Genomic DNA, 27,510 nt, shown 5'->3' on the forward strand with positions numbered 1-27,510 from the left:
CCAGAGGAAGTGCAACAAAGATGTAAATCACTAAACAAGTTAAATAATTTGCTCTTATCATTATTTTATTGTTATATATGAAATATAGTGGTAGTGTACTTTACACCTCTGTTTACATATTTACCGAGGTGAAGATACGAAAACAGTTCCTCCTCACAAAGATGCCATACAAATAAGGCTATTATACTGCCCTCTGGCGGTGAGATGCAATACTGCGTCTTATTGACGCTGAAAATTGCAGCCTTGCAATAAAACTTTGTAATAATGGCGGATTTGTGACGTTACCGAACTGATCCTCCAAACGAACAGCTCATTTTCAACTTCATGGTGACAAATTCAACACCTCGTTTGATTACTATTCCTTAATAACCGTGAGTTTTTTTTCCCCAAAATGGTGGCCGTTTTTTTTTTTCGTCTTTTGACCGAAATGGACCCGGGAAAGAAACCGGGCGCCATCTTTGGGACGGCTGCGGTTTCAAAAGAATCAGAAACGTTGCCAAAATTGAATCAACGTCGTCGGAAACAAGTAAGAGCTTTTATTTGTCAGCTATTCGTTGAAGTTGTAAGGGTTTTGTTGTTACAAAGTAGCTCAAGCTGCGGTTTCCTACAGCTTGAGCTATTGCTTTTTAAATTTACTCGCGGAGTGTCAAAGTTTAAGCTAACTTACTGTTAGCTTCATTTTTTTTGGCTTAGACACATTTATTGGGAATTATTAATTCTCAGTTTAGTTCAGTCATTTAAGATTAAACAAATCACATTCTGATTCAAATTCAGTTCAGTTCAAAAATACTTAATTAATTCCAAAGAGAAATTAATGTTATTGAACCAATTTACAGAGTTTTAGTTGAAATAATGCAAAACAAATGTCAGAGTCAGGCTAAATTTACCTTTTATATATATTATGCTGTTTACAATTTTTTGTATTTATTATAGTTATGCTGTCAAAAATCATTACCTCAGATTTTATGAGAAAAGTTACAACTTTTAAGAGTTGTATATCAAAGAAAGGTTTTTTATATAAAAAGCAATTTGTGGTCATTTACATTAAAAGCCTCCTAAAAACTTAGAGTTGTGACTTAAATTCACTAAAAATATTTCAAAACTTAGAATATTCTGCCTCAAAATTATATTCTTTTGATGTCAATGCAAAAAGAAAAAGGTATACATGTTATAATTATACATTTTCAGGTTGCATTTTTCTTAACCTCAACAAATTTCCTTAAAATAAGTTTTGCTAAAATGTGCAATGATGTAGCGTTATATTTACACTTCCAAGATACTGCTTGGAGCTTTCTACATGCAAAAACTCACGACCACATTGGATAAAAACAGTTTTACTTATTCGCACAAAAAAATTTACAAAATACACATTTTCACTGAATTACAGAAACGTTGTGAGAAATGACAGTTGTAAGAAAGTTATGTCAGACAGCAGGCCTGTGAGAGTGTTAATGAAGACACATTTGATTAGCTTTGATTTTTCTGAAATGCAATAGGCACATGGAGAAAAGAACCAGTGAACTTTGAACTCGAAGCAGCTTGGAAACCTCTGACAGCATCTTCCATTGAGGGATAGCAGGGAAAGGGGAACAGGTAAAATGGCTGTAGTTGAAATAGTTTGTGCTCTCACAGGCATGTTGTAGTCACAGACAGTTTGTATAGACTCACAACCTGCGTTATCAGAATGCCCTTAGCTCCATTTAAGGCAGGGAAAAGAGTCGAAGTAGTTTGTAATGACAACGTTTGCCCTCACATTTTAACCACTGCAGTAGAAGACGACAGTGAGACACACATAAACATGAGTGCACCACTGACAATGTATGGTTTTACACTACTTTAAATCTGTAAGGGCACGTCAATATTAATTCATTCTTGTCCATGGTGACATATTCACATACAGCTATATAAATACAACAAGGCATTGTTCTTATAGATTTTTTCACAAAATCCACACAAATGCATGCAGCTTCCCTTTAAACTATTACGAGATCATTTATATTTACAGATTTATTTGAAACAGTAAAAAAAAAAAAAAAAAAAAAAAAACACAACTGTACTAATATTTTCATGACCTAACGAACATTAGGATTAGCTCTAAAATCTGTACCCGAGACTTCAACACACTGTTAGCCAGTAGTTGTTTATCATTCTACACAACAACAACAACAACCAAGCCTATGGGTTTCGTTGGGCTCCAGGTTCAGTTTGCCCCTTTGCCAGCTTGCATGTAAACAATCTATTTTAGAAAAGAGATTGTTTACATGCAAGCTGTAAACAATCTGTAAACAATTTCACCGTTGTTTTTCTGTTTATTCAGCCGTTGCTTTTCTGTTTATTCCACTTGGTAATAATTTGTCATCTAAATGGGCGTTCGTTTTAAAAATGTAAAATTTGCGCTTTGTTCTGAATGCCATTTGGTCAATTTTTAACTCTTACAAAAGCAGCTGAATTATCACCTCGCTTGAAACCATAATAAACGTTAACAAACTTCTGCGGGTAAATAATATTGACAGAGTCACATAAGCACATTTCCATATATTTGCCTCTAAGTGAATTGTAGTACATTTCTTTTACTCATTTAGTTGTGAAAGTGTGTTTGAGATGTCCCTGGTATAAATGAATTCCATCGGCACAAAGCATCCCATGGCAGACGCCTTGTTTTCCTGCCAGAAAAAGACCAAAACTGAAAAAGTACAACATAGCAAAGGGGTGAAATGACCAGCACCCTTCTCAGTGCTTTTTTAAGTGCATAATTCCTTGTAAAAAGTCTTCTGTTCAGAGGCAGAAGTTTCCCTGCCACTTTTCTTTTCTGTTTCAGCAGCTGTAGCATGTCCATCGTCTCACAGTCTATAATGTTATGCTTTTGTACCTGTATGAAAAAAAAATTGAATCATCTCAAGACTCAAACTCGCCATCGCTGCTGACAGAGATCTCTGGTGTAGACGCTCTCGTCCCTCTGCGCTCAGTTTCTGTGCTGCAGTCGCTTGCCTCTGGGCTGCCGAGGTGGCGAGGGGAAGTAGGCAGCAGGTGGGGGTGGGGGTGCCGCTCTTGCAGGGCGCCGTCAGGGGAGCCTTCCGACGACATGACGGACGGATCCTGTTGAAGCCTGAGGTGGGGGACAGAAATTAGTTAAGGTGCCTCTCCTCAGTTTAAATGGAAATGCCCTCCTTCCCCCACAAAATGTTGTATTTAGGATTTTTCCACTCCAGTGTTCCTCTCTTTAAAATGATGTGGGAACCTGCCTGTTTTTTGCCGATGCGGCGCGGTCTCTTTGGCGGCGGTTCTTGAACCAGTTACCGACTTGTGTTGGCGTGAGACCCGTGGCCTGGGCCAAGTGTCGTTTCCTGGACGGGTTGGGGTAGGGATCTTGGAGATACCACTCTCTCAACAAGCTCCGAGTCCGTTCCTGGAGACAAATGGGAGATATTTCATCTTCATGCCTTACTTTTTATCATCCCGATCAATAAAACTGGCTTGTCCCTCTTGTATGATGCAGTCTTTGAACAGATTAGGCTGAATTTATAAACAGATAAACACTGTTTACAGTTGATGTATACATAACAATGTATATCTTCTAAATTGGATCATGCTAAGGGGCTTAATAAGATGACAGACTGGTCATCCCCACAGAGGTTTGGAATTAAAGATTATACGATTATGAGCACTGGCCACAAAGGGGAGCTCATGCACACAAATCTGGAGACTAAGTTCACGCTTCCTTTTTCCTCTAACATGCTGTTGAAGCAATTTATTTCAATCTGATATTGTTTTATAATAAGCGTAAAATATACCCAAAGGCTTTAGTAGTTTAAAAGAATATTTTAATTTTATATAGCCTATTTTGAATTGTTGAGAATATTTTAGGAAATGTGAAAAATATTCTAGTGACAGAATGTTTTAAGAAAATATTTGTACAGAAGAATACAAACGTGATCAAAACTGCAATCTTAAAAGTTGAATTCCTTTATGGAAGAAAGATGAATGAGATTTATTTAGTTTTTTCAACATGTTAAAATAAATTCCACTATATAGTTTTTTTTTTTTATATATATCAATTTAATGCTCAAAAAGCAATGATAAAAGCTTGGCTTCTCAGTTTCCTCGGACATTAAACAAAGTACTTCACAATATGAAGACGTTAGATAAAGTAACTTTCGTTTTTCTGTCACACAAAATAAACACAGCCATTGCTAGAATGTGAAACCATTGCTAGTAAGTCAAACAAACAGTTAAAATTACCACAGAAACAACTAAAACATATTTTTTCTGTGTTTGTCAGTATTGTTTTTATTTCTTGTAACATCTATGACATAGTTGCTATTTTACAATTTTGATTTGATTCTGCTAAATTCTTGATACTTAGCAGTATTTCCAAGAAGGATTTACAAGAATTGGTTGATTTGCAACTCCAGCATAAGGAACCGCTGAGATGGAGCATTCTTGTGCAACAGTCTGGTGTAGTTCAGACGTGCAGGCCGAAGGATGAGGGTGGCTCTGACCATCTTAAGAACATCTTAAGAGCTCAAAGTCAAGCCTGTTTGATCTCAAAGTCAGAGAAAAAATTATCTGCACTAGTGTCCAAGAAAAACTTTGTTTTTAAAATATCTGTTTAATGTTTGTGCTCGCTTCGTGCCCATTGTTTTCTTCTAATTTTGTGGAGAGACAAGAGATTGATGAGTTGAACATCTTTATCGTAAGTAGGATATGCAAGTTTACAGCGTCAGTATAAGTTGTTACCTTAAAGCAGTGCGTCTTTTGCTCGCCATCCCAAATGGTGCGGGGCAACGGAAACTTCTTCCTGATCCGATACTTCTCCACTGGGCCCAGCGGCCGCCCTCTCAGCCTTTCCGCCTCTCTGTAGTGCGCATCCAGCCAGAGGTCTTGCAGCTTGGCATGCGACTCGCGGGTAAACCTGTGACTCTGAAGGATCTGGTAAAGCGCCTCGAAGTTCCCGGTGTGGAAGGCGACCAGCGCTCTCGCTCGCATCACAGACTCGTGCCGGTTGAGCGCCTCCCCCGCCGAGCCGGGCACGGCGGCAGGCAGCGACCAGAGGAACCGACCCAGGCGCTCGATGTCCCCGGTCTCCTCCAGGTTCTCGCACACCCGAGCGACCTGGTCGGGCGTGAACATCGGCAGTGGGAACATCTCACCTGGTCTCTTCACGGTAGCTCAGCTGAGATGTGTTCACAACCCACATGGGATGATATATCTGTGTATGAAGCTCCTCAGACCTGCTGGAAAGGTTTCGCCACAACTTCAACAGCCTCTCCTGGTATTTAGGTGCGAGTACTTCTGGGAAGACACTGTTGGCTCCACCATTACAGGCAAGAGCAGAGACAAATGAAGAAAGAGGACAAGCAGTTGCTAGTATTTATAGCCAGATACAATTAGCATCTCTGTGGTTGTTTTGAGAAGGATTATATGTCCTGGCCATTAGCCTCTTAGTGGGGGGTAGTGTGTACAGAGGTGCCTGGCTGATCAGCTTGTTTGGCTTAGCCTGAGGATACACTGACTGCCAGGATGACTGCAGTGAGCAAACAAGTGAGGAAAGATTATTTAAAAGGTCTGATCTTTAGGAGATAGATGTCCATCTCAGGAATAGATGAAAATGTGTAAAGAAAGAGGGAAAAACACTAAAAAGAACAAGAGGCAGAAAGTTTAGAGGCAGCTAATTTCTTAGAAAGTTGAGATCTTAAAAGAATCTTGTTAAATAATATTTTGCACAATTGACTAAGTATGTTGTCTTGACATTTGCCCAAGGGTATATGTTGGGATATAAAGCCCCTCTGGCCAGCTAATACCCATGTAATTAAAACAGACATGGGTTACAGATAGGCTATCCCCTGTGACCTCTCATCACACCAGTTCAAACTGGGAACGCCTCTGGACATCCATACAGAGCAAGTCAGGTCACCATGTTATTAATCTGCAAACTGGTTCAGTCCTTCTTATCTCAGTAGCTCATTAATCAGTCTAAGGACAATTTTCCTATTAATCAGACAACAGATCCTGAAAGCATCTGTTGGCTAACGTGCAAACAGGTTACACTTCATTTACCCAAAGTAGCCTAAAGGGAAACAAATGTGCTCCCAAAACATCAGTGTGGGGGTGACATTTATTCTGCAACACGCAATCCTGAAGTCAGATATAGATTATTTCCAGAGTGATTAAGGCTTTGAGCAAAGGTTGCAGTCAGGTGAAGGTTTGTCTGGTTTAAAACGAAGTAAAAAATAAAAAAAAAAGCCTCTTGTAGAAATCTGTCAAGAATTCGAGTATTATGAGGCTGGCAAACAGTTGGGTAGATCAATAAGCAACTGAAACCCTGGCTTGTTTTGACATTGTATATTAACTACTTCAATTTGTCACTCAGAAATCATTTTAAAATTAAATGGGAGCATTTTATGAAGTTACGTTAGCAATGCATGCATATAAGATCAAATAAACTGTTGAGAGAATAGCTGCATTTCCATTGATCACAAAATTGTTCAAACTGGAATTACAAAACTAAATTGCTTGGAAACAGGTCAATTTAGAAAAGAAAAATACTGAAATATTTTCAGTAAAATATTTTTGCACTAGGATGAAGTGATTTTTTTTCGGTGACAATAAAACTGCAACAGAAACGCTTTCTTTGCATCACATAACTTGATGACATGTCATGTCACTACTGGCGGAAAAGATGAAGAAATCGACAGGAAGTGGTAGCAGGATGATGCGGCGGAATGTTTTTTTACTGACTTACTTTATTTCATTCGTACTTACTAGAGACACAGCAATTGTACAGGTGAAATTGTGGTGGTTTTTACTTTAGTCGAATATCAAAGTTTTGCACATTTGAAATGGAAGCGCATTTTTCAAACCATCCAAAAATAAATACTGGGTGTTTTTCTTGCGAAATTCCAAAGGTAGTTTTTATGTTCATGCTGTATTGCATCAGACGGGGTTATGGTGACAGAGATTCAGGAACTTGGAAAGACAAAAACTCTTTACTGTTTCTGCAAAACGTGACATTTTGAACAATTTCTTCCTCCTGACTCCATGGGAAAAGTTTAGTCATGGCTCCTTTGTGATTCAACGTCATTGTGCACCTGTGGACAAAACAAGGTCCAAAAGGACACAGATCAGCAAGTTTGGTGTGGAAGAAAATGCTTGGCCTGCTCAGAGTCCCAACCTAAGTCTCACAAGGCATCTTTAGGATAAATTAGAGCATACCACATGATTGTCTGACTTGGCAAATTATAATCACAGTTTCAAGTGGGAGGCACAGAAACTTGCAGGGTTATTGTACAAACAGTTGGGAATCAATTGATGCTTGTTGGACCCTAAGTCTAGATTAACTTCACCAGTGGGGCGGTGGGTTAACAAAACGAAGGGGACAAGCTGTGTCACGTGCGTGCGTGCGTGCGTGCGTGCGTGCGCGCGTGCGTGCGTGCGTGTGTGTGTGTGTGTGTGTGTGTGTGTGTGTGTGTGTGTGTGTGTGTGTGTGTTAGTAACACTGTTTGGCACAGAAGTGGAGAAATGAGCTCAGTGAAGATCATGCTGCCGTTGAATCTAACTCTTCCAGGTTTTAGACACTTTGCGCCTCCTCCGCCAAGCAGACGTGCTCTCGCATAGACAAACATTTACCTTCATTAGAAGGAGTCCAGCCCCACCGTCCCACCTCCCAATCTGTTTAACATTTTTAAGAGCAGACTGAATCAAAATCTGCTTAAGCACACTCAAGCCGTTAGAATAAGACGAATAATAAGATGGTTGATGAACAGATGATGTGTTTGAAGAAGGGTAGGGGGGCAAAGGGTGAGACGAGAAGCTTGTTTATCTTTTTAAAAATTAGACAGCAAATATACACCACAAATAAACCTGTTCTCATTTTCAGCATAAATTCGTTTTTTCACAATGTGGCCACACATTGAATACTTCCAACCTGATTAAATCATCGGTCTTTATGTGTTTCTGTGTATGTTTTGATGTTGACTGTTTACAATGTGCATTACAGTGAGATATAGATAAAAACTCTGATGATGAACAAGTTTTGTTATTGCTCATAGCCTCTAACTTTGCAGTTTCCAATTAAATCTTCCTGCACCTTGTAGCTAGTGACATTTTACTTTTATCATTGTTTTGTTGTGTCTTTAAATGTTAAAAAAAATACTCGCAGATATGAAACATTAGTTTTCCACCACCAATGTATTTTTCTGGAAGCTTTTAGCAAAAACCTTGGTTTAGCATCATGTGGGAGTACAGCTAATCTAACAAGGATCCCTCAGTTCTACTATCTACAGCAGATAAACAATATTTTAAAATAATCTTCTTTCTGAATACAGAAACACAAGACCTCTCAGATTATTCATAAAAAAAATCTCTTTGGCAAGCTGCTAATGAGAAAAAAAACTTTATTTTTTTACATAAACAACAAAACCAGCTAATTATGTTAATGACTTGCATATATCCCTACTTTGCATAATTTCTCTTTTTTAAATAAAAAGCACTTGTTGATTTTGTCAGCAGACAAAGCAGGGGTCATGCACTGTGGTGTGCTACGCAGGAACTGGGGGTTTTACCCTGCTGTATAAATCCACACAAAGCACAATTAACAAGCAATTGAGGAGGAGAAGTAATTAGTATTATCTGCTTATCATCGTTACCCCTATTTGAAGGAAAAGGGGTTACAAAACCCACAATGACATTTACACACACACAAACACACTGTCTTAATTCCCTCATGGCTAATGTGTAAGAGCTAATTACAAGCTCATTTACAACTCAATGGGAGCATCCTCTCAGACAGGTCTATCCCCCTGCATCTCCCCCTCCCCCCCCCCTCATCTCCACAATGTGGTTAGCTGTGCTGCACAGGCCTAACCAGGAGGACTCAGAAAATGACTCCCAAGATTAACATGTGTGTTTCCAGAACAAAAGCCTGTTCCAACCAGGGTAGTGTTCTGTGTCCAGAATCGTCCCAATGTCTTTTGACTGTATGTACCAGAATAGCAATGTTCCACAGAAAGACAGGGCCCCTGGTTTGGAGGTTCAGTTTTGCACAGGGAGAGTCTTAATAAGCCCTTTGAATTTTAAACATTGTAATTCAGTCATATCAGGTTAAAATAGTTTGCCTAATATTTACTGTAACCTAAAACTTTAATATATTTTAGTTAAATTACATTTCTTTATTGCTATCTCTGAATTCAAGATATATTTTTTCTTTTGTCAAAGAAATATTTTATGCGTTTTAACAGTTTAAAATTCTCAGGCACATTTTAAATAACCAGAAACCTGATGGATCCTGACCAGATTTTTTTAAAATCAAATCAATAACAATATCAGCTAATTTTCTGTTAATGATTTGGTGGCTAATGCCTCTTAGAGACACTTCTTACTGAGTTTTGTTTATTGAATCTTTTTGAATGTTAAAAACTCCCCCTGACTTTCAAATGATTATAATTTAGTTTCACAGTGTAAGCCCTGTGAATGATTGGGAGTTTATGGCTGCAACTGCTCCAAATGTATCCGGAGTTGGTGCTGGAGTCTATTGAAAGCGTCCTGAGTGAAGGCTCTTTCTTTTGGCATTAAGTACAGCAAGCTTCTGTCCATTTTATGTGCTAAAATAACAAAGAAACATCCCTACAAATTAATATGTTACTCACTACGTGCACTACTGCATTAATAAGAAGAAAACTGGCTGGAATAACTTATATAAGTTCATCTTGTGGACTTTGAACTCTGATATCTTCCCTGACATATCAGACTTTTCATAAATTCATTTGTTAAAGTCCATTACAGTGTGATAAATAATTAAATATAATTCTTTACAGTAGTTTTTGTTTTTCTTCATTTTGATTTCTGAAACAGAAGCCTTTGATATGTGCGTCAGAGCCGTGTTTGCGTCAGTGTTATAGTTCACCCACCAGACGGTATCATGTTCACTGTTTGAAGGATCGGCTTAACCACAAGCTCACAGTTATCTGGCAAGCTCCAGTTTAAGCCTTTAAAAAATAGAACAGCAAATCACTGCCTGGTCAGGACTGGGTGTTTTCTGGTTTGTGGATCGAAGTGTACTAGTCTTTTTTTTATTATTATTATTTCAAAAACACAGAATAGACAGGAAAATACTCAAGTTTACTTTTGATTTATAAAAACATTGGTGTTAATAAAGTGGAGAGTATTAAGAAAAATGTAGGTTTTTCACAATCCTCAGCATCATCGCACTAATCAACATCAGTGTTGTGATGTTTTCCATTTATTGTTCAGCCCGATTTCAGTAAAACAGGAATGTATAGAGAGGTGACATAATGGTGCAGATGTTTGCATCAACCTCTAACTCTCAGAAAAAATGCATTTTATTTCTGCTTGAATATACTGCAATGCAGGTTTTGTATGTTTTTAAAAAATCTTTAATGACAGTATGGATCATGTTCAGGCACTGATTTATTTACAACCACCAGAAAACGAGCACTTTATTGTTATTATTATTATTTTTATCTATAACCTAAATTGTTTTGTGACAAAAACATATTTTTATTGACATCATTAAAGATTTATTAAAATTCTTTTCAGATTTACAAGTATATTTATCTAAGTGTTTTTTTATTCATTACCTTACATTTAAGCTGCATTTTATTTTAAACAAGCACAAAATCTCAGTCTCAAAACTTCTATTAAATATTCATAAACCATATTTATAAATATTGTCATTGATACAGATTTATCTTACACTGTTTATTAGGACAACTTGTTTAATATTCACATAGTCTGTCTTGCTTTATCATCTGACAGGTGTTACTGGAATTGTTAAGAGATCCACAGGGATTTAATCTGGGTCTTATTTTTGCCTAATACCATAATGCTCATTAATTCCTGCTTTGGTGTCTTACCTCCCCTGATCTCTGGATTTCCCAGTGCAGCTTCTCCAAACACTCCATTGAAACGTACACAGACCCGAGGAGTCGACCACTCAGTTGTTTTGTGCTTTTGTCTTTTGAAAGTTGCGTTGAAGGAGGGCAGTGTGATAGAGATGTGCTCCGATGGCCCACACACCATCATCTATCAGTGCTGAATTTTCCTTTAAGAAATTAAAAATAAAAAAATTTTAAATGTGATATTTGGATTTAGTCACAGTTGTACAGTTAGAAGGTTCTCTTGTGATCCACTGATAGTGATTTGACCTTTTCATAGCAAATCGTCCTGAACCGTCCTTCTAATGTTTTCTTGAGTCACAATTCATCCTGTTAAATTCATATTTTATCGTTCAGCAAGGAAGAGACTGGGCAAAATGGTTTCCATGTAGAGTCCAAGGCTAAGACCACTGCTAACCAAAAGTATTGCAAAAGCCTGCCTCACATTTACCAAAACAAACACTGATCCCCAAAACATTTGAGGATATTCTGTAAAAATGGAAGTCTCTGGAGGTGTGTGTCTTCATATCTGCTGTACAACAGACAACATTTAAGAAAAAACAACATCGTACCTACAGTTAAACTTGGTGGTCGTGTGATGATCTGGGATCAGGAAGATCTTTCTGGGACTGTGAATGCTAAAGTTCAATTCTGTAACCTTAAGGTCATAAAAACTGGTTCTCACCAAGAAGTCTATAAGATAAACATTTTTGGAGTTTATCTTATCTTATTAAATCCAAGTATTAGATCTGATTTGAGATGCTGCAGTGAAACCTTAAACAAGTCATTCATGCAGAAAAACCATCCAACACAACTAATTAACACAATTCTTCAAATCAAAGTGAGCTAAAATTAATGCTGATTTTAAAGTTGTTTCTGCCAAGAGTTTAACAGAAACATTAAGTGTAGAGGATAATTACTCTTTCACTTTGGACTTTGTTGGGCCGAATAACTTTAGTCCCTCAAATAAATGATTATCTGAAACACTCAACATAGAAGAGCTAAAACTGAAGTTTTTAAGGGCTGAATAGTTTTTAACTCTGTATTCCTGTCTTTAGCTTTTAACAGCCAGTTTTTCAGAGCCCAAGTGAACATTTCACAAAAACTGATGCCATACTTGCATAAGATTTACAAATTTAGTGAAAACAAATACTATCACCCTCACTCGTGGCTTATATTGATTTTGATTCAAGTCGTATTGTGTGATCCTTTTGTGACAGCTCAACCCAAGTTTAATCTGTCATATAAATCCGAGCTAATCTCCTGTCTAATAACGGCTGCAAAGGCTGAAATCGACAAAGCCGCTCCTGCCTTACTTTAATGCAAAACATTTTTAAGTAACGTTACAGGTATAAAAATAAGAATGGAACATCTGTTTTGTTCTTTTTCCTGCATCGGCTGTAAAAAATAAAAAATAAAACTGCAACTTCGTTAGAAAAATGTTAGACTTTCACCCAGTTCTGTTTTGCAGACATGGTGACTGCAAAACACAACCCGGCATCATGGCTGCCGTCGTCTGTTCCTGAAGAACTGTGATAACTGAGCTCCAGCGGAAGTTAAAGCTCAGTGTGTGAGAGCATATGGTTACTCTTTGCTTCAGCATGTGTCATTTCAACTTACACCTGTTGAAAGACGTGGATACGGATGGAATCATGATGACTTTTATCGATCACTCTGTTTTCATTGTGTGTGTCTGTAGCTTTGTTTCCTGCTGGGTTCCTGGGACAGCAGGGGTGGGAGGTGTTAGCTTGGTGAGAGGGATTACCTATATCTGTTAGGCCTCCTTTTCTCTCCCCCAGGCAGTGTCATGTCTCATTACTTCTGTCCTCCAGGCCGGATAGTCTGGTTTTAGCAGGGATACATTTAAAATGCCAAGTAACCTGGCGCTCCAAGAACTCCAGGTTTAGAGCAGAGTGATATGTCTGTACTGAGAGGCTTTTATTCAGTAAGCGCACATGTAAACTTGCTCCAAAGCTGGCACTGATGGCCAATAAGCCCTCATTTGTTTAAGTGAAATGGATCCCGGCATTTCTGAGAGAAGGGCAAGGCGAGCACAAATTGGGTCTCTTATTCTGATTATCTTATGATACACACAAGTTGCATCTGATTGTGCATTTGTGAATAGAAAAAGAAAATAATGAAGGCAAACCAGAAAACTGTGGAAAGTAGAGCAGTTATTTTTTCCAACAGTAAAGTACAGAGTTTTAATAAAATAAATAAAGACATCGAAGTGTTGTGGGAGAGGCAACTGAAAATATTCGTAGATTAAAAAGATAAAAAAGGTTTTATGTTTTCATAATTAATTTCTTGAGTGTTACCTGTTTTGTACTTCAAGAAAAACCTTGAATGCATTTTCTGCAAGAACAGCTTGATATTAACTTCTTATAAATAAAAAAAACATGTCAAGCAAGGTATGAGGATAAGGTGGAAATTTGAGCTCCACATTACTTTGGTATTTTCTCTTCTCTCCAATCTCTTTAAAAGGAGATTGGAATTGAAACAAATTTAGACGGAGACATCACCGTCTAAATTTGTAAATAAAAAAAACATGTTTTTTTTTTCGCCAATTTATTTTCATAATTCCATTTTTCTGCAATTCGATCGTCAATTTTAAATGCATCTGACACTGAAAATGACCTGATAGATTAATCTTCCTTCAGATAAAGTTTCTACTCCAAAAGTTGTTTTTGTTTGTTCAACCTCCTAACACTTCAAGTGGTGCATTCACGATCAGCAAGACTGTTTTTGTTTATGTTCATCCAGCCACTGGGAAGGTTATTTATCTGGTTCCCTTAGTGCTTCAAATAAAAATAAAAAAAACTCATAAAAATGTTTTATTTGATTTGAACTCGTTTTTATGAGAACAAATCCTGACTTCACAGTCTCAGATCTTCATTTTTTTTCTTTAACTTTTACGATATTTGTGACATTTATTACAAATACACAGCTCAGTTGTGGCAACAAAAAGACTCGGCTTGTTAATAAGCTGTTCACTTTGTAAGAAGGAAAAAAAGAAGCTGTTTTTGTGAACCAAGTAGCAAACAACTCGTAAATCCTTCCAGTTAAGTGGCTGATGAACAGAAACCACAGACGTTAAGTAACATGGACGGCCTTTATTGTCTATTTTTGTATTAATGATGCCCCGGTGCGAAAACTTTCCCCCGTTTTGGCCCAGAGGTTCACAGAACAAATTCTTTCAATCAGTTTGGGTCACTGACTCTTTTGCTTTCTCACCCGTCCAATGAACCACACAGAGGAGCCCGGGTCTCTACATTGCAAGTTGGCTGACCTCTCGCTCTCATCTTTCCCCTCCTTTTCTCTTAAATAAATAAATAAATAAATAAAATACGCCCCCACCTCAGCGCCTGCTCATCTCACCCTCCAGCTGGTTCCCTCCCCTCCCTCTGTCCAGAAGCTGCCAAGCTCCCCGAGCCTTAGCATGGCTAATCTATGTGGTGGGAGGCCTCCCTCCTCCTAGCATACACAAGAGAGGGCAACCCTAATTGCTTATGTCACAAAGATCTCTGACCCAGATAAGCCTTCACTCCCCAAAGCTGCTGAGATAAACCCCACTTTACCTCACCAAACCTGCCTCTCCTGATCCACCGCCCCCTCCTAACATTTCTGCACCTTCTGCCACATTATTAGCACCCTGAGCAGGGACGAGACGAATGAACCACATTTACTGATAAAAACCTGATCTCATACTTGGAAAAGACGAAAAGAGAAAAGAAGTTTCTGTTATACTTTTACACTGTCCAAGTAAAATGACTTCATTTAAATGTAAATTTAAGCTAGAGAACCTTCAGGCACGTGAATACTCTTCCTTCTTGTGTTAGGAATTACGTAGACTTCCCTTACAGTCCGAGTAATAACCGATTTTAGAAAGCGAGGGTGAGATAAATGAGTCAGAAGTTAAAACAACTCAGGACTTTATAAGATTGACGATGATTAGATGTGCCCAGCAAAGCCGGTCCAGAGCTGAGGCGCAGCGTTGCGTGCTTGTGGCTCTCGTGTGCCCAGGCTCATTATCCAGCCCGGTAATGCAGGCTTAGCCACAAAACGCCACAGCGCCTCGGACTGTCGTCAAGTGCCGAATGTCACACGTGCGCTGCTTTACCAGCAGATGGCCCCGTCAGCGTTAGAGCCACGACACTCCAGCCGGTCTTATTTGGTCACTGGAGGAGTGGAAACTTCAACTGCGTCTCCAGAAATAATTCAGTCCCTATCAAAACCGGCCTTTACCAAGAACTTACTGGACTCTACTTTAAAACAGATCTTAATCACTAATAGGGCCTTTTAATTGGATGCTGGCCCTGCTTACCATGTAATTGTCCATCACCTGCTGCAGAGATGCCTTTAAACTTCAGCTCTAAGTCTAGTTACAACACAGCATCAATGAATAGTTGCACCAGTTATCCTTGGGTGCAGTAACACTGGAAAGATCTCGTTCTTGTGTAACCCATGGCACCGTTTGAGTCTAAAAGCTGTATTATGTTTCTCTGAGTTAAAGTATTCCTTATCCTCGCCTTAGATTCTTCTCCTCCTATTTAAGTGATACTTCCAGAAACACCCTTGGCATTACTTGCCAATACAAATCCCTCTGGTGAAGTTAATTGATTGGATTTGTCCATTTCCAAGCGCTCAAAGGGCTTTCCGAACTCAACCTTGCATAACAGCTAAAATGGGAATGAATCAAACTTGTCGGAGTCCAGTTAACAAACGTTGTCCAAGAGGGATTTAATAGCAAGTTCAACACAAATCAGACATTTTATCTGATAAAGAAAATAAAGGAGGAAAAAAAAATACAGCATCATTTTTTTCAAATAAGTGAACCAATGAGAAAAATACCAAACTATTACGTAACCACAGTAGATAATGATTTCATATAGATTTCCCCATCTGTAAATATCTGATAAATTATTTTTTAAAGATGAAAAAAAGAATCTAAAGTGTCAACACAATTTCATGCTACAGTGTTCTTGCTTTGGGTTTAAACAAAAGGTTCAAACTATTTTTATTTTAGGAAAAGATCACAATAAATATACCAAACTGCACTACTAGTAGGAAGGCTACAGATCCCTTCAAAAATAAGTATTCCAGAACATATTTAACATAATCAGTAATCAAACAGCACCTTTATTTATCCATACACTAAAACTAAAGGCGTGTTTGATACCGTAGACCATAACAACACAATGATTAAGCCTGGTTTACTCCTTGATAATGCATTATATTCACACGCAATACATTGTCAAGGGTTAAAGCGATAAATTAATAAATGAAACGATGTAAAAAGTAAATATTTCGGTTTCTAATCCTTGGTGTTAGAATACAGCAGTTTTAAAGTTTCTGTACAATGTCAGTGTTGTGTATATTGTAAAGTTTCCAGTGCTTATTGTTAAAAGTCATTTCTGTTTCTATTAGAAAAGAAATTGTCACAGAGAGGTGTACGCCATCGAGGTGTGGAGTAAATCATCATGCTTCAGAGCACCAAACTTGTGCGTATATTTACCGCTCCCACTAAATAAAACAGCTTACAGTTGAGGTGCAAGGACTACCGCCCTCTAGTGGCCACAGTACAAGTTGATGGCTTGATCTGCTGATTTTTAATCAGGCTTGTGTGCATATCCTAATTAAAACCACGTACAAGCATTTCAAAAATTCTCATTTAAGTAGGAACTATAGCTTTTCTTTCCTTGTTTTGGCCACACCTGAGCCAAGACAAACCAAGTTAATAGTTTTCATTTTCAGTCTATCGGTACGGGGAACACCACTACCTTCACTAACAGATTATATTAAACAATATTAATAATGATAATAATAGCTTGTTCAGTCTATATGTAATAATTTATTCTGTTTTTGCTCATTTGGAACATTTAAATGTTTCAGAGTCTGAAGTAAATTTTAATAATAAAGAAAAAACTTAATTTGGATTATAATCCTGCAATTTCTATTTTGTAAAACTGAGCCAAAAAAATGTTCATAATCACATTTAATTCTCAGTTTAAAATGAGTGCAGCTTTATTAGGCTGAAATGTCTAACAAAACCATAATTTAAACAACATTTTGTATTTACTCAGGTTGTTTTTACCTGATATTGAGCCTTGATAATCATTTAAGTGTGACAAAACTCAAAAACAGATAAGCTGTAAGGGACAAATGTGTTTTTATAGCTTTGCATTAAAAAAATTATGTAACTTTATCTTACTAAAGCTAAAGTTTGATCAGTAATACTTTGATAACAAATTTATGTCAGATTATGATTTCTTAACATAACAAAGACGTTTTGAATAACTTTGTATTAAAAGTGTCATGATTTACCGAATGACTATTTATGACAACAGTCATAAATATTCATGAAGACTTACTCGTGGCAGGTGTTATGTCATGTTTATGACGGCGTCATGACAGTCTTAGTCACAACCCGTCAAATAAAGCGTTACGCATTTTAAATATAAAAAACTGATACAAAGAGGGAATAGTTGTTGCTTTTCTGTTTTAGGGGAAAGTAATGAGATCATGTTATGCTTCTTTTAATTTTGGTGTTAGTACTGGAACACTGTCACATTTTTATGGCGGGTAATACTGCAAGAATTTCATACATGGCTCTTGCTGTTTGTGTTTAAACTCTGGGCCAAGGCTTCTAAAGTAGATATTTGACTAGAAATGTCATTTCATTGTGATTTAAGACAATTTTTGCTACTTTTGTATCTGGTTATCAACATAATGTATGAAGTAAGACCTCATAGGTTTAGATTTTACCTAATAAAATTCAATCTGTAGTCACTATTGACCCATGTTTTGAAATCCCATCATAAACCCTATGTGCCGTCTATTTTTAATATTGACTTCAAATATTAAGGAAGTAGGAGAATCAGCTGAAACTCCTCCCCCATACAACTATGTTATAACTTTAAAAGCTGGCTTAGGACAGTCATCTTTTTTTCCGCCCCTCAGCATCGTCGGGCAGAGGATGGGTATTTGGTTTTCAGGCCCTCTTTGAAGCTGCGAAACAAAACCCGGTTCTGTTTGTTCTCTTCCTCTTTCTTAGCGTGGAACTCGCCCTGGATCTTGAAGCCGCGGTGCACGACGAAGGCCGAGCTCAGCACAGAGAACCTGAATCCAGCCACATGCAGCTCGCACGCCTGGACAACGAAACAGAAACACCAGAAGGCAGGTGTTGACGTGTGTTTCTGTGAAATCTACAGGTGCGCCTTCAAAAAAATAGTTAGACTGATCAAAACGTTTATTTCTTTCAGCAATTCAGTTCAAAAAAGTGAAACTCATGAATTAAGCCTAGTTTCCAGTTCAATACCTGTGATGTGCATTGCATAAACATGTTGCTCGGCTTCTGAGGATGCACTATAGCAACCTGGGCCTGCTTATTATGATTGGCTCCATGCTACACTGCATTCATGTAGTAATTCATGCAAAAGGAGGCCAAAACAAGTGCTGAGCACATTTGCTGTACAATACAAGGACATGCCTGCCAGTCTGTCTACATTTTTGTCATCCTTTTTATTGGGTTTGTGTTTCTGAAAAGTTAATTTGGGGTTTTGTTAGCTTTACAGTAATCGAAATGTACAGAAACACTCTAAATATGCCTGTTGTCATAATGATACATGAGTTCCTCTTTTTTTAATTCATCAAAGTAAATTAGCATTTTAATTATACTCCAAAATAGTAAGATGCACCTAAGGGTTTAAAGCTAGAGTATACAATTTTCATTTTAAAAAAAATGTCTGTTACACATTTATTAAAACTGTCATGTCCTGACAGTAAAATATGAAACAGATAATCTGTGAAAAAACAAACAAAAATTTAAATAAAACAAAATAAAATCCAGCTCCTCCACTAAAACCTCCATTCCCAGTCAGAAACCACCAACTGGAGCAAGAAGGAAGGTCTTAGTGCTGTCAATCAATTACGTGTATGCTGCTCCAAGGGCTAATGATGGAGACACAATTATCGTTCTAGGAAAACTGTTAATCCATCGTCATTGGTGGTTGTGCTAACTAGAATTAACATTTATGGCAGGCTCTGTGAACAGCACTTACTCAAGAATTATTGGCAGCGCTAAGGCCCTCCTCCTAGCTCTGATTGGTTGTTTCTGACCAAGCTGTGTATTTCTGTAGTAAGTACTGTAACCACTGGGAGAAGGCAGAGGAGCTTGATTTTTATTTTTTATACATTACCTGTCTTGTCACAACATAGTGAAAATTTTAACAAACTTGTAAAAACCTTTCTGCTTTAAATTTAGGAACATTTGAAGTTCAGATTCTACCAACCTGGCTGATTCGATTGAAGCCATACTGCTTGAAGTTTTCGTCATATAAGGGGACAGTTCGAGGCCCGATGTAGAAGGGCTCCCAGGGGTCCACCCAGATGAGTGTGTAAGCAACTTCCAGGGTGCCTGTCTCTCTAACATGGCTGTTGACCCACTGGGAGTAGTTGGTGGGAGCCTGACAGCGTGGGCACAACTCCTCATAAAACGGCCGGACTTCTCCCACCTGATAAAGCTGCACCAACTCTGCCTTCGTCAAGGGAATCTTCCTGGCATGGCGGATCTCAAAAGCAGGGAGAACAAACACCTCGTCGGCCGCCGGTGGTCGCCTCAGGATCATGGCGAGGAACTGCTGGTGGAGGTCAGCGCTCGGCATCATGTCGATGTCAATTACCAGGATGTAGGAGGACTCTGTGCCACCACGGGCAACGTTACGGAGTAGGTTATTTGGGTAAGAGATGTTTCCGCTCATTGCGTAGTTTTGGTACTTATCCCTGTGGGTTTCCAGTCTGGAGAACACAGAAGCGCAGTCTTCCAGGCCAGCAAAGTGTTCCCGGTCCTGTTCAGGGAAACTGGCCGTCTCTCCTGACAGGCAGACCAAGTGGAAGTCCACAAGGGCCTGGATTTGAGGGCAGAAGAAGCTGAGTGCATAAACCAAAGCTGTGGCAAATTTAACATCTTCCCCATGTGCAAATATCGCCACAGAGAGAGGATTCTGCCATCTTTCCAGCAGAGATTCCAGGTGGTGCAGGTTGTTGATGGTAGTATGAGTGGCCAGAGTCAGGATGTCAGAGTTTGAGTGGGAACCTGGTTTCTGATTCGTTGTGAAATCACTCTTTATCAAGTTCTTGTATACCCTGTACTGGCCGCTGTTGTCAAAGATCCCACCGCTGGACAGAGAGTACCTCAGCCGCTCCTTCCGCGTGTTTTTCTCGGGATGCGCATTCTTCTTGGCCGCGGAGCCTCCAAACAGCTCCGAGTAGCGGTAGCGCTGCTGCTTCCCGTGGAACCTGGACAGGAAGGACAGGTAAATGAGCTGCAGCAGCGCCACCATCAGAAGGGCACTCAGCACCACTTTGAACACGGAACATTTCTTGGAGAGATGCATTCCAGAGAAAGCTGGATCCGGCTAATCGCTGTTAACAAAGCAGGTCCGAAAACACAGGCTCCAGCTAGCGTTGACTACATCCCTGCCACAGTGCTAACACCACAGCCTAAAGGGGCTGTGTCGGGACGAACGCTTGACCCGATGTTGTTGCATTAAAGGAGCACCAAACAGGACTTTAATGGGATTTAAAATAGCACAGAAAATCGGCGAGAAGGTGCCAGCTGCGGTGATCCATTAAATCACAACACAGCGCTGGTTGTGCTGAGCGGCGGCTGCGACAGCGGCGCATGTCGATGTGTAACTGCCGTAAAGTCAGGAGGAAAGGCGCCGCTGGATTTAGTGTTACAGTTGAGCAGTGCAGTCTGGGCTTTGACAAGTAACGAAAGGGTTCTTAATGATAATGACATGATCGTAGAAAACAACAATAATACAGGACGTATTCCGTCCAACGGGGTATCTGTAAATTTCACTGCGTAGGCGACACATAGGCATCCTGACGAGGTGGCCGAGTGGTTAAGGCGATGGACTGCTAATCCATTGTGCTCTGCACGCGTGGGTTCGAATCCCATCCTCGTCGAAATTTATGTTGTTTTTTTTCTCCAACTGTCCTGGACTCATTTAACATGTGTAACAAAAACACATCAGGTGTGACTACAATTAAAGACAGGGTGGCTAACGCTCTTAGGGTTCCATCTCATTAAGGTGTTCTCTGGTTTTCTTTATTGCTGCTTTCTTTGTAAAACCAACAAAATTTACTCTGCTAATAGTTTGAATAGTCCTAATAAATATAAGATGTTATTATTAAAAATTATACATCTCAAGTTTGTGAAACCCGAAGAAAACAAGGTTTTATGATTTCTGTAGCTTCGTTCAAAGGTATAAATTGTTCTGCAACAACGCAAAAAATGGTTTAGGAAAAGTTCAAGACATAAATGAGGTACAAAAACTATCTGTAGCAATAGGTTTGCCAAGAACAATATGCCTGAAGTATTTCCATTTAAAAATGAAAGTAATCTATAATGCAACTTGTCAGAATAATTTTAAACCAATAATTCAGAAGATTTTTTTATTTCATGCACCAAAGAAAATCTGTTGCCATTACTACATACACCTGGCTACCAGTACACATCACTCTAGTAAGTAATTTTACGTTTAAACCTTAAATGAGGCAGTAACTGAATTTCTGTGGAAACAATGTGTCGCATTACTTCTCAACAGACTGAAAAAGGCCTTAGCAATAATAAAACCTACAACTACATAAAGCTTCTGTAATTGGTTTTGAAATTGTGAAAGAGAAAAAAAAAAACTGGAAGCCACATTAGACTGATTTGTTTTATTAACGATTCTGAAGCCATTTCGCTAGTTTCTGCTCAATACATAGCGTCAAATTGCCTGACAGGGGGGCGCTTCCTTCATTGCACAAATGACATTTTGTACAACTGAAAAACTACTGTAGACTCCCACACATTCAACTCTCCATCTGTTTAAGGTAATAGTGCAAAAGCTGAAGTGTTGGAAATACCAATGTATGTTTACATACAAATATCAATGGCAAAAGACACTTAGATGTTCAAGGTATTTTAGGTTATTTTCAACTCTGCACCACAGAACTCTTAACATTTAGGTGTTTTTCCTATAAAAGAAAATTATGTCCAACTGCCTATAAGAAAATCAGTTTATAGGCAAATAAAAATTGTATGCATTTAATTGGCATTTGTATTTGAAGGGGGCGAGATAAATGTAAGACAAATATTACTACTTATGACCAAACATACAGACTCGGTATACAGTTGCTTGAATCGGATGTGAAAAACTAAGTGTATTACATTTTGTAGAAATTACAGTAAATCCCGTGGTCCTAACACTTCCTGTGAAGAGTTCAGATGTTTTTTTTCTTTCGTCAAGGTTGAAATTTTCTTTGTTTGGTGATGCAGCAATCAGAAGGCCCTTCCGTCACTGTCCGTCCTCACAAGCTACGACACTAAAACTCCAGCTCCGCTTTTAGATCCGCCTCCCTCGCTGTTGCCGGACGGTGCCGCAGACTGGCCCTGGCTGTCTCCTTCGCCCTCTCCGACCAGACGGATGTTGTAGCGTTCTCTGTACTCCGTTAGCTCCCGACCTTTCGCTTGCATCTGCGTGTTGATGGTCTCGATTACTTTAGAAATCTGAAAAGAAAAAAATTAATAATTTACCATATCTAAAATTTTGAGTGACAGAAAAAAATTTAGCCATTAAATTACATTTTCTGTTCTGTATCCTTAAAACTATTAACAATGTAATTAGAAACACACTTTTTATAGTTATAACAGTTAAGTGTAATGTGACTTTAAAAACATAACAGCATTTATGTCAGGGTTACTCCATTTCATGTACTTATTTTTAACATTCCCCTTATTAGTTGTAATTACATTGTGTTCATTTGCAAAATAAACTCAAATTGCATAATTTAGATGTTTTTTAAAGTCACCTTTTCAATATTGTTATACGCTATGCTGCCCAGAACTTTTGTGGTAAAGAATCTTTAAACACGATGACATATTACCAGGTTATATGTGATATGTTTTCATAGCTGTATGAGAAGAACAAAGTGGTACAGTCACTACCCTCTAGATTACCTGTTCTTTGTTGTTCTCCAGTGCAGGTAGAACTTCTTTCACTGTTCTCTCCACCAACACTCCTCCTACCAGACGAAAGCATTTCCTTGAAGAGTCCACTTCCTTTAGAGTGTCAATTACTAAACTGAACAGGAAAGAAGGAAGTCAAACGCGAGTTAAAATGATACCACTGAAATTAAGCTCCGAAAAAGTACTAAAACTAACATTTTATAATTCTTCATAGAATGCCACACAAAATCTATTACTGCCTAAGTCAACTGTTGCCATATAGACTATTATAACATGAGAAAGCAGAAAATGCTGCAGAGGAGACCTCAGTGACAAACCTGTGCTCATTGATGTCCATCTCCAGCTCTGCAGCTTTCGACGCCATGTTGCGCTGTTCCTGGCGCATTCTCTGAAATGTTGCGACCACCTGTAAAAAGATAAAGTCAGAACTAAACAAATAAACGAATAATCTTCTGTATTACATCACTTTTATTTTATCAGTTACAAGGAAATACATATTTTAGAAGTAATATTATTATTTCACTTCAGCTCTCCCACTCATTTTGAAATCTTAATAAAATGTTAACCAGTTAGTTTTTTAATAAGAAAAAACATGTTTCGTTTTTCTTACTGGATTTAGTTGAAAATTATATTTGAAGTTGCAATGCTGCATAAAAATTTGGATGGTATTGTAAATTTTTAAAAATATTTCTATCTGCTTCAACTTATCTAGATGCACATTAGAGTTATAAAAAAGAATGTAACAGGTAATTTCATTGGTTGTGAAGAAGAGAGCAACAGAATTGAGCAATAGTTTAATGAAAAATGTTCCAATATCTGTTCACTTTTTATACATTTTTGAGATTTTATTTTCAGTTTTCTGTCCTTTTGCCACTATCCAATTTTAGTTACATTTCAACCAAAATGAAAAAGTCCTACAACTCCAAGTTCTAACTTTTTATGACAAAAGAGTGTCCTCGTGCAGCATATTGATGATGACTAAAGCTCGTGAAAGATTGGAGACGCTGCAAGAATCCCACATTTGGGTTTAAAAACTGACTTTCGCCTCGTCATACCAAACAGCACCGACAGCCTGCAGTAATTTTAAAGTTTAAAGAAAATAATCAGAACAATGAGCCCGATTTAAATTGGTTTAAAAGATAGAATGCACCAACGTCTCTGAGAAAGTCGCTATTGAGAAGTTTGATGAAGCAGACTGATGCTCAGATAGCGATAGAGAGGGAAGCTAACGCTAGCTTAAGCTAACTGGCCGTCCAATTGACGGCTTTTACTCCGCCAGACTCAGAGGGGCAACAACAACGTCTACACCGACAAAATGCAATCTGCATGCAGATGAGAGTACCTGTTCAGCCGACGGGCCGGACTGTTTTCCTCCGCCGCCACTGCTGCTACTCTTGCTACCCGTGCTGCTACTGTTGGCTGCCATCTTGGAAGGGTGTTTCCGAGTGGGACCCCCGGCGAGATGTTCAAAGAGGGCTCGTGAGGTTGCCTGTGCGCAAATGCCGTTGAAAACTTTTAACGTTTGACACCCCTGGCCATAATACTGTAAGAATTTAATGTAATGTAATCTTAGCTGCTTCATGACGATACACAATTTTTTTTATTTTTATTTCAAATAAAACCAAAAACAAACGTACGCTCTTATTAACTCGGAAAGCCTTGTTTGTCTCACCTACATTATAATTTTACAACATTGATATTTACTCTTTGTATTTTAACCTGAGTTGTCATAATTTGCGAAGTCTTATTCCTTCGCAAATCATGAAGAAATATTTTTTAAAAAAATGTTTTTTTTATATCGTGGCAAAGAATCCCCAGTAGATGGCGATAGAACGCACTCCACGTTTGATGTTTAGCAGAGAAGAAGATTAAACCACCTTTTCACAGCAGAGGACTGAGCTGAAACTACGTTAATAAAACACCAAGATAATGTAAACAGAGGAGGTTAACCTGCGTGGTACCAATGTTAAGGTGCAACTTAGGATCATCTGTGAAGTACTTGGCTTTTCTACCAGCTCTGGGACGCCATCACATACTGCAAAACAGGTGTGTTTATTATTATCGTTAAGATATGTACTCTCAACTCGTGAGTTAGACAAAAATTAGAACTTTTTTTGTTATTTCCAAATAAAAGCACTGGAATGGAAATTTGAGCATTATTGTGGTTGTTTTGATGCTTATTCAATGTAAATTAAAACACAATTTACTTTTACAAGACTATCCAATTTAAATGTTTCTGTTTCCCAGCTGCACTTGCCATGAAAGTGAAGCTGTACAGAGTTAAACAATAAGTGTGCAATAGGAAAAAAAAGCCCAGTAAGTTGCACAGTTAATCATCAACCATTGTTGATGATTAACTGGCATGTTTCCTGACCCTCCTCCTTATAGTCGTTCCTTTCTGTGCAGGATGTCCACTTCCCCGAACCCAGTAGCTGCAGTCTGTCAAGTTACGGCAACCCCAGACAAGGAGGCCAACTTCTCTGCCTGTAAACAGCTGCTGGAGGAAGCCAGGCAGCGAGGGGCCTGCATGGTGTTCCTGCCAGAGGGATTTGACTACATTGGATCCAGCAGAGAGGAGACACTGTCAATGTCAGAGCCTCTAGGAGGGGACATAATCTCCCGATACACTCAGCTTGCCAGGTGGGGCAGCACAACTTCCAGTCTATTGAGCAATTATGACATGGCGTTAAAATATGTTTATATGTTTGTCCACAGTAGCGAAGACATAAATATTTTCTTGCTACATATTTGGAGTAGGCCTATCTGAAATATATTATTTTTTATATTACTGTTATTTTAAACTCTTTGTTTCAGGGATTTGGACGTGTGGGTGTCTCTCGGAGGATTTCATGAACGAGGACACGACTGGGAGAACGACAGACGTATTTACAACAGCCATGTTATCGTTAATAACAAAGGTGCAGAGCATCTAATAACACAAACGCTCACCTTATTCTGAGATTCAGACCGAACCAGAGTCAATCGTGCAACATTTACACTTATGAATTGTCATTAAATCAACAGGTGACATCCTGTCAGTCTACAGAAAGTCCCATTTGTTTGATGTGGAGCTGCCGGAAAAAGGTGTGTCACTCAAAGAGAGTGCCTTCACTATACCCGGAGCCTCCCTGGTTCCTCCAGTCCAGACTCCAATTGGCAGGGTGGGCATTTTATTGAAACGGTATCCATCTCAATATAACCCTATAAGTGCTTGCGTTAACAGGTTAGGTTTGTAAGCCAGAAACGGTGAGAGTTTTCAGGATTTCAGGAGACAAAGCACTGACATGTTATATTTTCAGTGAATCTTTGATTTGTTGGCAGCGTTTTTGTTTGTTTGCTGAAGGTCGGTCTGGGCGTCTGCTATGATTTGAGGTTTCCTGAGTTATCGCTTGCTTTGCAAACACACGGTGCAGATATCCTTACGTATCCATCTGCTTTCACCGTAGCAACAGGAGCTGCTCACTGGGAGGTAGGATCACAATGCTATACTACAACACTATTATGCAACGACTGCCTATCGGTAACAAGGCTTCCATCATACTGTTCCTATGATTTTAAGTACTTCGATTAGACGCTAGAGGAATGAAATGGGAAACTTGCTTTATTTCATATCATATTTTATCATTATGTTTCAAAACTTTGTGTGAAATCTATGAAAATGTGATATTTTAAGCTGTAGGAATAACTTACCTGTCCAGGCAAAAACCAAAATCTATACATAATTTCAGAGTAATAAGTAGTTTGACTGATCGTTCTATGATGTGTTTCTAGGTGTTACTGCGTGCCCGGGCAATAGAAACACAGTGCTTTGTCCTGGCTGCAGCGCAGGTAGGCCGGCACCACGAGAAGCGTTCGTCCTACGGCCACGCCTTAGCCGTCGACCCCTGGGGGGAAGTGGTGGGTGACTGTGGAGGGGAGAAGCCAGGCATGGTGCTGGTGGAGATCAACTTGGACAAAGTTAATAGGACCAGGAAGAACATGCCTGTCCAACAGCACCGCAGGGACACTGCTTTTTACCACAGTATGAGTCAAACCAGTTTGTGATTAAAAGTGGAAAGATAAAATTGTCTTTTTAAGCTGGACAGAATGTCAGAATTTCATTGATAAATAAATGAGAATAAAAGCTGTTCCACTTCCTACATTGTGTTGAAAAGTTAGGTGAAGTAATTGTTGTAAATTCCTAAGAAATATTTGTATTTATATGAATGTTTGCAAACCTGGCATTATATGTTTGAATTTCGAGTCCCTCTGTAATTATTTTTAATTTCTCTTGTATTTCTAGACTTTATTATTTAACAAAGTTAATCAGATCAATTTCCTATCTGTAAATAATGTTACACATAATGACCACCAGATGGCACTGTTGGACAAAAAGCACTAAGGATCACAAGCAATTTTAGGCATTTATTGATATGTAGCAATTTAAGGTCATTAGAGGTATAATTGCAAACAATTTTCTAACTTATTAGACATAAGATTTCAATTGTTATGTCTATTAACATGTATGACCAACAGATTTCTTATTTTCTAAATAAATGGTTTAAATGAAACAAAGAAGGAGTTTCTGCATAAATGGTCAATAATTTAGTTCAGTTTTAA

General features: G+C 38.6%; 4 protein-coding genes and 1 non-coding gene across 10 annotated transcripts; 2 read left to right on the top strand and 3 right to left on the bottom strand.

The window, feature by feature from the left end:
* Positions 1–274: 274 nt before the first annotated feature.
* nit1 (nitrilase 1) lies at positions 275–27,037 on the top strand. 5 transcript variants are annotated; one of them, XM_055060369.1, is made up of 7 exons: positions 275–526; positions 17,947–18,103; positions 25,318–25,551; positions 25,726–25,829; positions 25,936–26,072; positions 26,255–26,380; positions 26,683–27,037. In XM_055060369.1, exons 3-7 carry the CDS (start codon positions 25,319–25,321, stop codon positions 26,953–26,955), a joined length of 873 nt encoding a protein of 290 aa, XP_054916344.1. In that variant the 5' UTR covers positions 275–526; positions 17,947–18,103; position 25,318; the 3' UTR covers positions 26,956–27,037. The 5 variants fall into 5 exon arrangements, with proteins under 5 accessions (XP_054916344.1, XP_054916345.1, XP_054916347.1 ...); XM_055060370.1 differs by having other exon boundaries at positions 17,947–18,068; XM_055060372.1 differs by lacking the exons at positions 275–526; positions 17,947–18,103 and adding an exon at positions 24,754–24,957 and having other exon boundaries at positions 25,936–25,995; positions 26,358–26,380.
* On the bottom strand, positions 1,319–6,370 carry six7 (SIX homeobox 7). Its single transcript, XM_055060373.1, has 3 exons — positions 4,738–6,370; positions 3,243–3,406; positions 1,319–3,106 (listed from the first exon to the last, which is right to left on the bottom strand). Exons 1-3 carry the CDS (start codon positions 5,143–5,145, stop codon positions 2,896–2,898), a joined length of 783 nt encoding a protein of 260 aa, XP_054916348.1. The 5' UTR covers positions 5,146–6,370; the 3' UTR covers positions 1,319–2,895.
* Positions 10,760–20,925, bottom strand: b4gat1 (beta-1,4-glucuronyltransferase 1). Of its 2 annotated transcripts, none has more exons than XM_055060365.1 (2): positions 19,184–20,925; positions 10,760–11,059 (listed from the first exon to the last, which is right to left on the bottom strand). In XM_055060365.1, exons 1-2 carry the CDS (start codon positions 20,285–20,287, stop codon positions 10,952–10,954), a joined length of 1,212 nt encoding a protein of 403 aa, XP_054916340.1. In that variant the 5' UTR covers positions 20,288–20,925; the 3' UTR covers positions 10,760–10,951. The 2 variants fall into 2 exon arrangements, with proteins under 2 accessions (XP_054916340.1, XP_054916339.1); XM_055060364.1 differs by lacking the exon at positions 10,760–11,059 and adding an exon at positions 15,603–18,040 and having other exon boundaries at positions 19,184–20,924.
* On the top strand, positions 20,783–20,864 carry trnas-gcu (transfer RNA serine (anticodon GCU)). Its single transcript has one exon. It is a non-coding gene; the product is annotated as a tRNA-Ser (tRNA).
* On the bottom strand, positions 21,606–24,387 carry pfdn2 (prefoldin subunit 2). The gene is made up of 4 exons (XM_055060375.1): positions 24,254–24,387; positions 23,229–23,317; positions 22,903–23,026; positions 21,606–22,452 (listed from the first exon to the last, which is right to left on the bottom strand). The coding sequence occupies exons 1-4, from the start codon at positions 24,335–24,337 to the stop codon at positions 22,261–22,263; spliced, it is 489 nt and encodes a 162-aa protein (XP_054916350.1). The 5' UTR covers positions 24,338–24,387; the 3' UTR covers positions 21,606–22,260.
* Positions 27,038–27,510: the final 473 nt, after the last annotated feature.

The sequence above is a fragment of the Poeciliopsis prolifica genome, unplaced genomic scaffold (genome assembly GCF_027474105.1).
Source record: "Poeciliopsis prolifica strain line A6 unplaced genomic scaffold, Auburn_PproV2 SCAFFOLD058, whole genome shotgun sequence".
Lineage (NCBI taxonomy): Eukaryota > Metazoa > Chordata > Actinopteri > Cyprinodontiformes > Poeciliidae > Poeciliopsis > Poeciliopsis prolifica.